At 37.4% G+C, this 13,150-nt stretch overlaps 1 protein-coding gene across 19 annotated transcripts in view; it reads left to right on the top strand.

Moving 5' to 3' along the window:
- Nucleotides 1-13,150, top strand: part of ROBO2 (roundabout guidance receptor 2) — a 1,092,721-nt gene that overhangs the window by 1,022,732 nt on the left and 56,839 nt on the right. For all 19 annotated transcript variants that reach the window (XM_021299764.2, XM_021299765.2, XM_065064248.1 and 16 more), the window contains one exon: nucleotides 5,492-5,674. In XM_021299764.2, coding sequence (XP_021155439.2) covers nucleotides 5,492-5,674 — 183 coding nt within the window. The remainder of the gene's footprint in view (nucleotides 1-5,491; nucleotides 5,675-13,150) is intronic.

Below are 13,150 nucleotides of genomic sequence, written 5' to 3' on the forward strand. Positions count from 1 at the left end.
CCTGTTCAGATGACTGTAATATTGCCTTTCTTATACTGTTAGTGCCCAAAGCACTATTTATAGTCGGTTTTCTGAACATTTGAAGCCTGTTTCTCAGATATCCCAAGCAGACAAGCCTCCTCCATCAGAGTAAGTGGCCTGTAGTCCAAATAGAGAGCAAAGGTAGTATTATCAACCCTGCCTTTGAAATGATTGTTTCTTAGTAGTGGTTTCCATGCTGAATTCATTTCCTGACCTGAGGGAAACATAGATTCTATTTCTTCCAAAATTCTTCTCAAATATAAAACATAAGACAGGAACAATATGTGAAGGGTAGGAATAGGAGAAATAACCATTTTCAGCAAAACCGAATTGAGTTGTGCAGAGCAGCACCTCTTTTGAATGCATAAACCAGGAATTTTGTTGCTTTTATCTGTTTTTACTTACTACCTAAATGGGCTTTCGTTTGTTTGTGGGTCTTGTGTTGCTATTAGATATTCTTTTTCTAGAAAATGTTATCAACAAAATGTCCCAAACACGGGCTGTTCTGTTTTGTGTAGAACTTTAGAAAAGGCCGTCTCCTAAACATTGCTTAAATGTTTAATGATATTCAGGTTCCCTATGCATCAAACCAGAAGCTGAGATACATCGGCTTTGAATATATTGTCAGTAGAGAAGGAAATATAAGAGCAGAGGTGAAAGTAGCACTGTTTTTAGAAAAAGGCAGCCACAGAAACAAAGAAGGGGAAAAAGTTTTCTAGAACTGAAAGCAAGGAATTGGTTTTTGAAAATGCAAGAAACCTGTCATCTAGTTAGCCTAGATTTTGCATCTCTCTGTAAATAACTGATGTTGTGAGACTAGTCTGTCATTGCATTTGCTTTGAGCAGGACTTTTTTTTCTTATTTCACTAGGAAGTCCATATAGCTAGGCACTAAACACACTGGGCTTGTTCCAGCAAAACACTTGTGTTGCATTTAAAGCACTTGAATAGCCTTGGGTCACTTAGTGTGTTGTGAGTTAAACTTGCACTAAAGTGCTCTGCTGGATGATTCCCAGAATGCTTAGCCCTGCATCTGGGGACAGCCCTTCATCCTGATGTTTTCGTTACAAAAAATGATTGGTATATTCAAGAGTTAAATGTGGAGAGATCTATATTGTTCAAGCAAAGAGAAGGGGAACGTTAGGATGCAAATAAAGTACAAAAGAAAGAAAAAGTTATTTGGTATTTAGAGACTTAATTTGGCATTGTTAAACTTACAGTGATACTTATTTGTTCCTCAAATGATCCCAGAATGTCTTCTATTAACGAGCCTGTCTGGTGGCATCTTTGCACATTTAAGTGTCCTTTGCATAAAAAGTAAAGGAGTGTCTTTTCTGTTGGGGTTGTTTTTCTGTTCTTGTCTCTTTTTTCTCTTTTGAGACCCCAAAGCTGGAGTCGTTGTTACTTGTATCGTCTGTATCTCCATTCTCTTTAGGTCCCATTTTTCTATTATTTATGAATTGCTGGCAGTTACTTATCAGACTATAGATTTGCTTGATGAAGGTAAAAGTGTGTAAGTGATACTATTTCTGGAAAGTTTGAGTTGTTACCACTCGATGTTTGACTTGAGAATCAAGAACATAAAATAAGAAAAAAATTGAGGTAAATTTTTTAAAAAATTACATGGATTAAAAATGAGCTAATGAATAAACCTCAAAACATCATCATGAATTAGAAAACATTATTGACTGTATTATAATGGAGTCAAAAATAGTCTGGCACTTAGCTATGCTGTCTAACAACTTGCAAACAGACTGAACAACTGCAGAAATGCTGAGTTATGGAGAAAGCAGGTCAGTGAAGCTGAAGAGTTAACCCATGTTGCTTTACATTCAAATACAGAGCCCAGTGTATAAAAAGAAATAAGATGTTATTCTTATGATATGTTTTTCTAAGAAGTTTTTTTTTTTTTTTTTCTGAAAATAACTGATTTTCATGGTGGATAATCGACTACTAACTTTCCAGACCAATTCTAGATAACAGACTAATGACAATCCAGAAAGTAAAGTCAGAAGAATATGGAGCAGTAGGAAGTATATGAATTATTTAGTTAGAAATTGTGTCACTTTTGCAGAAATTCTTTGCCCATACTTCAAGCAGGCTGTTGAACAATTTTATGGAAGACTCAAAGAGAATCAAGAATAAAATTTTCATGATCACTATCGATACACTAAAAAAATTCACTTGGAAAACTAGAAATAAAATTGGAGATAACAGCAATGTTGGTTAATGGTATAGCTTTTGTTTCTTTTGATCAGATGGCCTGTTCACTCTTACATTCCATCATTGGCATAATAATATGAGGAACAGCTGCAAACTTTCACAGTAATAGGTACAATCGAATCTGATGTGTCTAATTAATTTTTGGTCAGACAAATTAGTTTTGTTCTTCATTACTCTCCAATGGGAGGAAGACATTATATTTCATTATGTTTTTGTCTTCGGGAACAATGGAGCGTTACAGGTCACACACTTCCCTTGTCTATGTTCTAATTAGTTGAACTGACAGCATTGTTACAGAAACACCTGCAGTATATGCAATAGTACACTGGTACCTTGGATGACATATGTATTACTTCTGCTTAAATATTATATAAAGAAATATAAAATTAATACCATTTGTTTTCCCAAACCCCAAAGATTATATTAATTTTATCAAACGTCAGTGAGTAACATTCATCTGTATCCATTTATTTTTCAGTCACCAAATTCACAAAGCATATGTTATTTTGACATTTAAATGAATTATTACTTTTGCAGTTGTAATTGCTAGGCACTGAAGGGTGAGAGCAAACAGCCAGACTGCCAACTTTAGAAGGTAATTTGGAGACAGATCGCATCTTTCACTGGAAGAGAGGGAGATCATAAAGTCCACTGCCAGCTCCCGCTAGACTCGCTGTAGTTTGCTTTCTCATCCTCTGTTCTCAAAAGACTGATTTCTGACCTTAGAGAAGAAAATGGGATCTTCAGCCTTTTTGGAGGCTTTAGCCAAAAGCACTTGCTCTTTTCTTGAGCCCAGGAGCATTCACTCCTGAAGCTGGTGTCTCTGAAGCACTTCCCAGCCTGCTCTTCTCCATGGCAGCGTGGCTGCCTCTGAAGCAGTGCCAACATTGCCTGTTTCCTCACCGTCCCACTGCTTGTACCTCTCCTCTAAAGGGCATAGAAATTAACTGAAAGTTAATGACAATTAGAGCAACGTCAACTCCTATGCTGATTTCTACTAGAAAAACAATTGTGTGCTTGGAAGAGCATGCCATAGAGTGCCCCTTTCTATTAGTTTTAGTCTCAGAACTTTGTCTTTCAGCACTAGGGTGCACCTATGGATTGATTCAATGCGCAGGAAAAAAAGGGAAAATCCAGTAAAGGAGCCACAACTGCCTCCCTTCTTTTCCGTGTCACAGGTGCTCACTGAGTTTTGTTCTTGCTTACTGCAAGAACCATCAGGCCTTTGGCAGCAGTGAGACACAATAGGAAAGCCTGGGAAAGGACAGCTGCAGCTACCAGGCTCTGATGCTAGTAAAGCTTACCAGCATGGCCAGTGTAGACTGGTATGTGATGCCAGTACTGGTGTACTGCCTTTTTATACTTTAGCATGCGTAGTCTGCCAGCATCCTTCTGTGGGACCTATTTTGTTCGTGAGAAGCCTGTTTTGTTTCTTGCACAGAACCACTGAAGACAGGCCAAGCTCTAGCACAGTTTCAACAGTCTGCTTACAAAAGCAGACGGTCATCATTACTAAATATTGACATGGTGCTGAAAGAGAGGAAGCTTAATGCAATCACTGAGATCGCTAACAGCATGATAGCAGTGTGATTGAATCACTTTTCTTCCTGAGCACCTCAGTCTGAGGTTGCAGGCTGGGGCAGGGAAGGGACGCTTTTTCTCATTCACAGCTTGACTGGTGTAAACTGTGGGTCTCCTGAAAAGAAGTGGCCATGGAAATACAACTGGAAGTGTCAGGCTTCTCACATCTGCTTTAGCCAACTAACTTGTTTGTTTGTTTTAGGATGAAGCCAGTGTGCTGACAGGGGCTGTTCTGTTGAAGGAAGTGAGCAGTAGATTTACCCGTTGCTGAATTATAGATGAAAAATGTGGACGTTTTCACAACAAGGCATAATGCTACAATACTTTTAATAATTTAGTCTGAATGACCATTTCAGCATTTTATTGCCATCTTCTACTACCTTTACGTATGTGAAATCGACTCTCATAATTGACAATCATAGCATTTGCATCTTTTTTGTCTCACTAGAGTAGCTACTCTTGCAGCTCAAAATCCTTCTTCAGCATGCGTACAGGGATCTGATAATACTGCATAAACATTTCAAGGGTTGAGCTATATAAATGCTTTTACCAGAAATTATGGATAATTCTCTCACCGATTTCAAAACTGCACATGTGGGCAGTTTATATTAAATGTGCATATAATCAATATTCATATTTTTTGCAGAAAAATTTGTTCGCATTTCCTAATTTTAAAACTAACAATTTTTGACAAGGGAAGGTTTGAAGTAGAAAACTCCTGGCCCTAGAGCTATATGCTTTAACATTTCCTGAATTTCCGTTCATGCTTTTTGTGAACGTTTGTTTTCAAGCCAGAAACCAAGCTTTTCCTTTTAGAAAAGTTCTCTTTTACAGAAAGAGGAGGAAAAAACCGACGGGAGCATCTACTGAAATTAACAGTTTTCTAATGTCAAATCCACAATTTAAAATCCTATATAGTAAATTTTGAGGCGTGTCACTATAATTGGTATTCCATGTCATAATTATTTCTTACAGGTAGATTTTAAGAACTTTGCATGCTTGTTCTAACTGAAAGAAAAACATCTGTTGCTGTGATTGTTTAGAACTTACTGTTAACTATGTGATTTTCTGCTTTGTGTCAAAGTTGATGCACTTAGGATTTTTATGGATTGTTTTCCCCATGAAATAATTGCTGGAAAATGCATCTTTGCCACAGTTTATATCTTTTTTCTTTATTTTAAATTTGGAAATTCTAGCATGCAAAAAAAAAAAAAAAGTAAGAAAGAATTTTTGGCATACTGGCAGCAATGAAAGAAGGAGCTGTCTTTTGATGTAGCATGTTTTGAATTTGGATTTCTCATTTGGAAAAAGCTATTTCTTGATTAATTTTTGATAGGTTTCCTGTGATCCATTTTCTCATTGTATTCTGTCTGTAATTATGTAAAAAAGAAACCAAGAAACATGTCTATTTAGAAAAAAAAAAGGCTCGGGACTGTCATCTATAAGATTACTTGGGAGAATTCTATAGAGCAATCTTTTCAACTATATGTTTGCAAAATCACAATGAATTATGAATTTACTTTCTAGAAACATTGGTTTTCAGGTGTGCATTGGTACTCATTAAAGCTTTGCTAGTGTAAATAATCTTTTTTAATTTGCAGTACTTGGTTCCTATTTGTATTACAGAATCCATAATAACAATGTTCTGTTGATATTCTTTTATGCAGGAGGACGTAATGAAGTTGTCATCACTGAAAATAACAACAGCATAACTGAGCAAATCACTGATGTTGTCAAACAGCCTGCCTTTATAGCTGGCATTGGTGGTGCATGTTGGGTAATTCTGATGGGTTTCAGCATCTGGCTGTACTGGCGCAGAAAGAAGAGGAAGGGGCTCAGCAATTATGCTGGTAAGAACAATAACTATTTATTACCATTTCATCAAGTCCTATCAGGAAAAGAGCAGGTGCTGTTAAACCTACTTAAAAAAAAAAAAGGCAAAACCAACCAACGTTTTGTACTTACAGCAAAGGTTGCCTGGTTGAATTTTGTATGCTTGTTTTAAACATATGCTGTGAAAATGCTGGTATATGAGAAGCTTTAAATGCATTGCTCAGTACCACATTTCATCATTGTCATAAGACAGTCTTTATTTTTACATCTCCAGCACGTCTAGCATAAAAAAGTACAAAGAGGATTAATGGTACCACTTGCTCCTTGCTCAGAACCCTGTTAACATTCTGGCTCCATTTATGTGCTCAAATATGAATTAGACGAGACCCTTACAATGAACATTGGAAAGACTTTTTTGTCGCCTTCTTCATTACCATGTATTTCCACGTGTTTGAAGCCATATGCATGGGAAATTAATGTAGGTACTTAATCAGTGACTCAATACCTATAACTGGAGGAGAAGAGAGTAGTGTATTAGACAGGAAAAGTGTGGTTAAAATTTACCTATGGCAAAAGCCATAAAAACTTTTGTCTTGGAGGCAGAACACTTTGGAATGCCCTTACAGGGGGATCTCTTTTGCACCAAGTGTGCTGCTCCAGTTAGAAATTAGATTTTGAAAACTACATTTGGAAAAATAAATACATTCACCAAATTAAAAGATTTTTTTTTCCCCTCAGCTGTTTCTTTTGTGTGTTATTCTATGCTTCAGGATTCTTTTGGATTTTTAGGAAGTCAGGTGAATATAAAATAACCATAAAATGGGTCACTCTGAACCCTAATTTAACATGAAAAAGCTGTTCTTCAAATATTGGGGTAGGTTCTCTTGTAGTGCTTATTATACATTTTAGAAGAGAAAACATTTCCTTTTTGAGCAAGATTTGCACTCTTGAGGACACAGCATATGTAATGTTAACATTATATCAGATTAAAGTTACACTAGTACTTTTCTGTTTCCAAGTTATCACATGAGAACCTAAAGACAGCAGTTCCCTAAGTGGCTGAGCATATCTAAGAACTTGCCAAAACCCAACTTTCATTCCCTGCTTGTAGCCAAACAGTCCTATGCATCCTCACCTTGTTGTTAGCCATCATCTGACTCCTCAATGTCCTGACTAGGGTCACTAAACCAGAAGGAAATGTTCTATGTTGTTTTTCAGTCATTCAACGGTTCTGTTTTTTGCTGAGGGGTTTGGTTTTTTTTGCTTTTAACAACTATGACTTTTACTCCAAGAGGTGCGGTGGTGTTAATTGAGAAACTAATAGATTTCACACATACTTACACATGCGCTCATACAAAATATTAGTCTAGATCCCAAGATTTTAATCTTGAGAGAGCCGTACTGTTATTCCTCTTGGGAAACAGTCCTATACATACACTTTGGAGCCAAGCTAAGACTGCTCTTTTTTAAAAAAATCAGATTAGCCCTGTATGTGAGGTGACATGTTGGAGAAGTGGGGTGGAGGTTGAGAGAAAAGTCTTTTATACTTTAAAATACATAGCTGTAAATAATTATAATAATCATTATAAACAGTGTGTCTCCTGCAACTCATTCCTTGTCATAATGTTTGCCGCTTCTAAGTGTGATGTGAACATTGCATCATGACACAGAATTCCCATTATCAGAATCATGAAGTAGTGTATGCTTTCAGCAAGGAAAGTTCATAACAGATCATGCTTCAAAATTCATCCTAATGTTCACACTTTGGAGAACAGCATGTCCACACTAAACGTCTTCAAATGTGATGTCAAAATTCACTGCTCACCTTTCCAACCATCATTTCTCATTGGCTGCTGGCTGGTTAGTGCTTTAAGATCAACTGTTATGTCCTGCTTATGATATGCAACAGCAACAGAGGAAACTCGAGAGGAAACTCGTGCCCTGCAATTAGCGCTTGTTGTCAGGGTGTGTAACTCACAATGTGTTTGCTTTCTTGTTTTGCAGTTCAGTCCTTCACCTTCACCCCTGCAGGTACTGTCCATTAGTCTGTCTCTTACCTCGCCAACACATCATTGCAAACATTAGCTATCTGTTTATGAACATGTGAGGTATGCAGAATTAAAACCAAGTGCAAGGAGGAACACTTCTGCCACCTATCTGTGATAGAATGTAGCATTCATTCTCCTAGCAATTCCAGAGGAACATGAAATCTACCACCATTAATGTCTCTGTCATAATAATTCTGCATACTTCTTACTCATCTCACCCTTGAAACAATGCAGTTTTGAAAATAATTTGCAGGACAATATACTTAGAATTAGTCATATGTAACCAAGTTTTGTTTTGAAAGCTCAAAAAATGTGCCTCAGTCATTTTTTAAGATCTAACTGAGGAAATGGAACTTTCTTCCACTTTAGCCATTAATTACCTATACATCAGCCTTACTGTGAAGTGTTCAGATTTCCAAGCAATCTAGTGATTAATCTATGCATGCATTGCCTTTACAGTATTTTTGAAACTGAAGCTTTTGGTTTTTTTCTGCCTACACAATTCAAAGCTGATATACTAGTTTTCGTATCTTTAATAAACATAGCATATAGCAGACCATTATTGTACGCATGATTAAAGACATGTGAAGAATAAACAAAGTGTGGGTGAAACAGCAGGTTACAAACAGCTTAGTCAACATATGGATAGCCAGGAAAAATAAGGTACAAAATTAATAGTAATAATTAATACAAATTATTAGCTTCTGCTCTCATATCTAAGCTCTTGATTCAAAAGCTCAAAACCAATTATACCTCAGTGTTACCATGTAAAAGGTTGATAAATCTCAGCATTTTCCAGCAGAAGTCTGTAAGGCTTTTTGCATGTAGCTTGGCCCCTCAGTTGCCGCTGCCAAAGCTCTCTCTTCTTCTGTCCTCTCTGCCATCCATGTGATAGAGGCCAGTCTTCCTACTACACTGCCAGGCTGGTCCTCATGCTCAGCCAGCTGCTTTCTCACTCTTGCTTATCTTCAGGCACAGCTTCAGTGTTTAGCTTATCAGGAAAGAGCAGATGACTGTCAAGGCAGATGAGCAAAGGTGGTAGTGTCTGCCCATCGGGTCTGTGACGTTATAAGGGAGAAGTGTCCTCATGGAGAAGCTCTGAGGGCTCAGAAATTGCTCCTCTGGCTTCCGGTCATGTTTGTTCAAGTCCAATGGCATGGCACATTCTAGGGCACATGACTAGGGAAGTGATCGTCCCACTGTACTCGGCACTGGTGAGGCCACACCGTGAATCCTGTGTTCAGTTTTGGGCCCCTCACTACAGGAAAGACATTGAGGTGCTGGAGAGAGTGCAGAGGAGCGTGACGAAGCTGGTGAGGGGCCTGGAGCACAAGTCTGATGAGAAGCAGCTGAGGGAGCTGGGGCTGTTTAGCCTGGAGAAAAGGAGGCTGAGGGGAGATCTTATCGCTATTTGCAACTACCTGAAAGGAGGTTGTAGCATGAAGGGTGTTGGTCTCTTCTTCCAAGTGACAAGTGATAGGATGAGAGGAAATGGCCTCAAGTTGCACAAGAGAAGGTTCAGATGGGATATTAGGAATAGATTTCTTCACGGAAAGGGTTGTGAAGCCCTGGAACAGGCTGTCCAGGGAAGTGGTTGAGTCATCATCCCTGGAGGGGTTTAAAAGACATATGGATGAGGCTCTTAGGGACATGGTTTAGTGCTAGAGTTAGGTCATGGATGGACTTGATGATCTCTTCCAACCTAAATGATTCTATGATTCTATCCTACCCTAAACAATTTACTTGCTTTTATTTGAGACACAACATAAGGTTTTTCCAAAATGACATAATGTGTTTATGCTCTTGGTTTCTGTGATTATGCCACTGTGAGTTTTCTGTAACTGTGGTGAGTTGTCTCTATTGTCTTTGTAGCTTACACTGGTGTTGCACAGGGTTGTGCTGGAGCCAGAGTGACTGTGAGTGATTCAGTGCAGTTCATCTATATATTCTGGGCAGCTAGGATTTGGCTCTGCCAAAAATTTGCTTTTGTAAAAGTAGTTTTGATATTTAATGGACTTTATAGAATTCTAACAACACAGTTCTATTCCCTGACCTGTAAACATTTCTGAAGGTGCTGAGAACCTAAGCCATCCAGTAGTCAAGTCCAAAAAAATCATTAATTAAAAAATAAAAAATTCCTTCTTATGAAAGAATATAGTCCGTGTTTTTATCTTTATACCCAGAGTTCCATAAGAAACATTTCTGCTTCTCTAATATTTGAATTTGCCACTGGTAATATTATTTAGACAAACATATCTATGATAGTGGAGGTTTGATTACACTCACAACTGTATGTTGTTCCCTTCAAAGCTGTGATTTATTAAAAGTTAGTTTCAGATCTAAATATTTAGGCAGTGGTATGTAGCTTTCAGAATCTCATCAGAGACAGCTGTCAATGAAGTTTTACTAAAGATGAATTTATCATAGTATACTCAGAATTTAGGAGGTTTTGTTCAGACATCTGCTTTAAATTCTTCCTTTATAAAACTGCAGAATGTGCGGATTTGACTGTATGAAAAAGAGAACCGAAAGCATTAGTGGCACATTCATATACTTTATCTCAAACACAAACAAAAAACTATTCTTTCAGTTATTTCTGATGTGAATGTTTTTTCTTTTGTTTTTCTTCAGTTTTATTTGCATATATGTAGAACTTAAAACACTAAAAATAGTGGGTCGTGCAGTTATGTAATCACTTGCTAAAAATGTTATTTTGGGTCATTTTCAGATTATGGGTTATTCACTGGGACTATTTGTTATTTGTATTCTGTTATTAGGCTCCTAAGAGGTATAATTTCTGCTGTGTGACTAAACTACTGTAACATTCTGTGTAGAAGAGCAAACAGCAAATGTCATGTTATTGGCAAAGATTTGTGCCGGAGAAGAATAATTGAATTAAATTTGTTAAGCTTTCTGTCTTTGTGAACGTTTCCATAAGCACTGATCTAATGCTCAAATGGTCACAAATAAAATGTGGCACTGAAAATCATAGGTAGATCTTTTTACTTATTTTCAGTTGAACTGATTCCAGCATTTTCTGAGCCACAATTCTGTACATCAGTGTTCCTCCACTTCTCTTTCCCCCATCATGACTCCCCAGGTACTGATTCTGGGTAATATCAGTACTACAGAACATGTGATTTTTGAACATGTTCGTTAAAGTACTACTGGTAAGTAACAGTGTCATCATCTGCAGCTGTACAAGACGTGTGCACTTTTGGGACCATGACAGACTATCAGCAAAACCAAATCTGGCACAGAGACACTAAATGCAAACGTTACTCCTCTTCAGTGATCTGTTCTGGGGTGTAAAGGATGAACTGATCTTACTTTTCTGAGTTTCCATGAAAGCTAAAGTGTTGCTTCACTGATTTTTTTAAGAATAATTTTGATGGTTACTCTTTACTCAGATTGTCTGGATATACACAAACACTGTTGAGTGTATACATGATACAAGAAAAGATTGATGGCACAAAAGAGACTTCTTGTGTAATAAATTAATTCTTCAGTCCCGTATTACAATGACAGAGCTGACTTTGTTTATTTTGTATGAAAGCTGCAATTCTTTTTACATGTGGTATAAGGACTAAACAACAAAGGCGTGGAATCCATTTATAAATAAGCGAGATCTTGTTTATCTGCTTGTCTTTCCTGTGCCCTCAAATGTGTTGTGCCAGTACCCACTCACTGGAATACTCAGGCGTTTTCAAGTGTCTTGGCCGTCAGTCATGCAAAGAAAGCAAATATGTGTTTTGACTTATGAGGAGGTAAGATTATTAAGTGAGTAGCGCTCCTTGGGATTAAAGATTTCATGAAACTAAGTAAACAAAAACAAATGAAAAATAGAGAGTTATGGAATGCTACACATTTTATGCACAACTCCTGAAGCTGTTACATGAGGATAAATTATTTGACAGAATCATCCAAAGGTAGACAGAAGATTTGATGGAATTTTTATGTGCTGATTATCTGTACTGAGTTAATGCTTATTAAAAAAGGATTAATCTACATTCATATTTGAGGAACAGCTTATCAGGAAAAGGAATGAGGCTTGGCTGGCAACATTAAAGTTTTCATTTGTGGTAGGAAAATGTGGCCTACTAGAGATAGGCATACAGAAAGCCTTCTAAAGCTTTTTACAGCTTTCTTGCCTCAGAATGTCAACTTACTATACATTCGTATTTTTCCAGTTCTAGCAGGCATGAAGATTAAGTTTAACCTTGTCAGATAATATTAGTAAATGGTGTGGGTACCGTATTATATATTTAATAAAAAGTATGTGAAAAGCTCCTTAACATATCCTTTTCTTCATGCAAATATATACAATATCATTTCTTTAAATATTTATGCATTTTAAATGCACTTTGGATTATATTTCTGCATTTTTATAGTCCTTGAAGTATGAGTTGGTGGGGATTCCTTCAAAATCTCTGTATGCAGAGGTTGTTTTTTCATTTTCTTTTGAAAACCAATCTCATCCCTGCAGGTCTTCAGCCTTCCTAAGAACATATATCAGATGCAAAGAGTGCTGAAAGAGCTCTTTTGGTTCCTCAGTGATAAAAAGCGCAGGAGATGGGTAGGTCAGTGATAGGGATATCCCTTCCTCCTCTTACATTGCCCCTTGAAATTGCTCTGCTTCTTTGTGAAGTGGAGACATGATGAATAAAGCCAGCTGTCTGTGTGTTTTATTTTTACAGTGACATCTACGAGCCTGCATCGCATTAAGTATGCTCCTATTCAGGCATTTAGACTTGTTTTGTAATTGCAGAAATCAAACTGCAGGCAAAAATGCTGACAAAACATGCGGCAAGAATGATAAACATTGTGCTTGTGTTGGCAGCCTGACCATATCTTCTGTTGTTAGCTGTCTTTCCTTTCACAATATTGATGCAAAAAGGAAGGCACCTTCTCTATCCAGCCTCAGGTAGTCCATTTATGGATGGCATCAGGGATATTTTTTTTTTCTGCAACATCACAATGACGTGTCTACACTTGAAAAGGAATTTTCTCTAGCTTAATTTTCTCTAGCTTACTTGATCTGAAGCCGTTTCCACCAAGAATAGCATCTAAAATAATTTATATTCTCTTGAAGATTGTAACCATCCATGCATTGGTACTCATGGTGGAGGATAAAAGAAAGAACCTGTATTCCTGCCCAGTTCCATACAGTCACATAAGCCAGGCACAGTCTTCCCGAGGAAAAACAATGTCACTGCAAGACAAGTTCTTTTTTTAATAAACTCAGCTGAACCTTTCTTCTAAAAACGATGTTTATGTTGGGAAGGCATAAGGTTATTTAATATATGAAAAAACAGACAACATTTACTACCACCAGGATACAGCACAGAAAAGGGTAAATGCTGTGATACCTGTCCCTTCCCAACAAGCTCATATGCCACAGCCAATCTGCAGCAACTATGGCTCTAGCTACAAGGTTTCAATATA

The sequence above is a fragment of the Columba livia genome, chromosome 1 (genome assembly GCF_036013475.1).
Source record: "Columba livia isolate bColLiv1 breed racing homer chromosome 1, bColLiv1.pat.W.v2, whole genome shotgun sequence".
In the NCBI taxonomy this organism is placed as follows: domain Eukaryota; kingdom Metazoa; phylum Chordata; class Aves; order Columbiformes; family Columbidae; genus Columba; species Columba livia.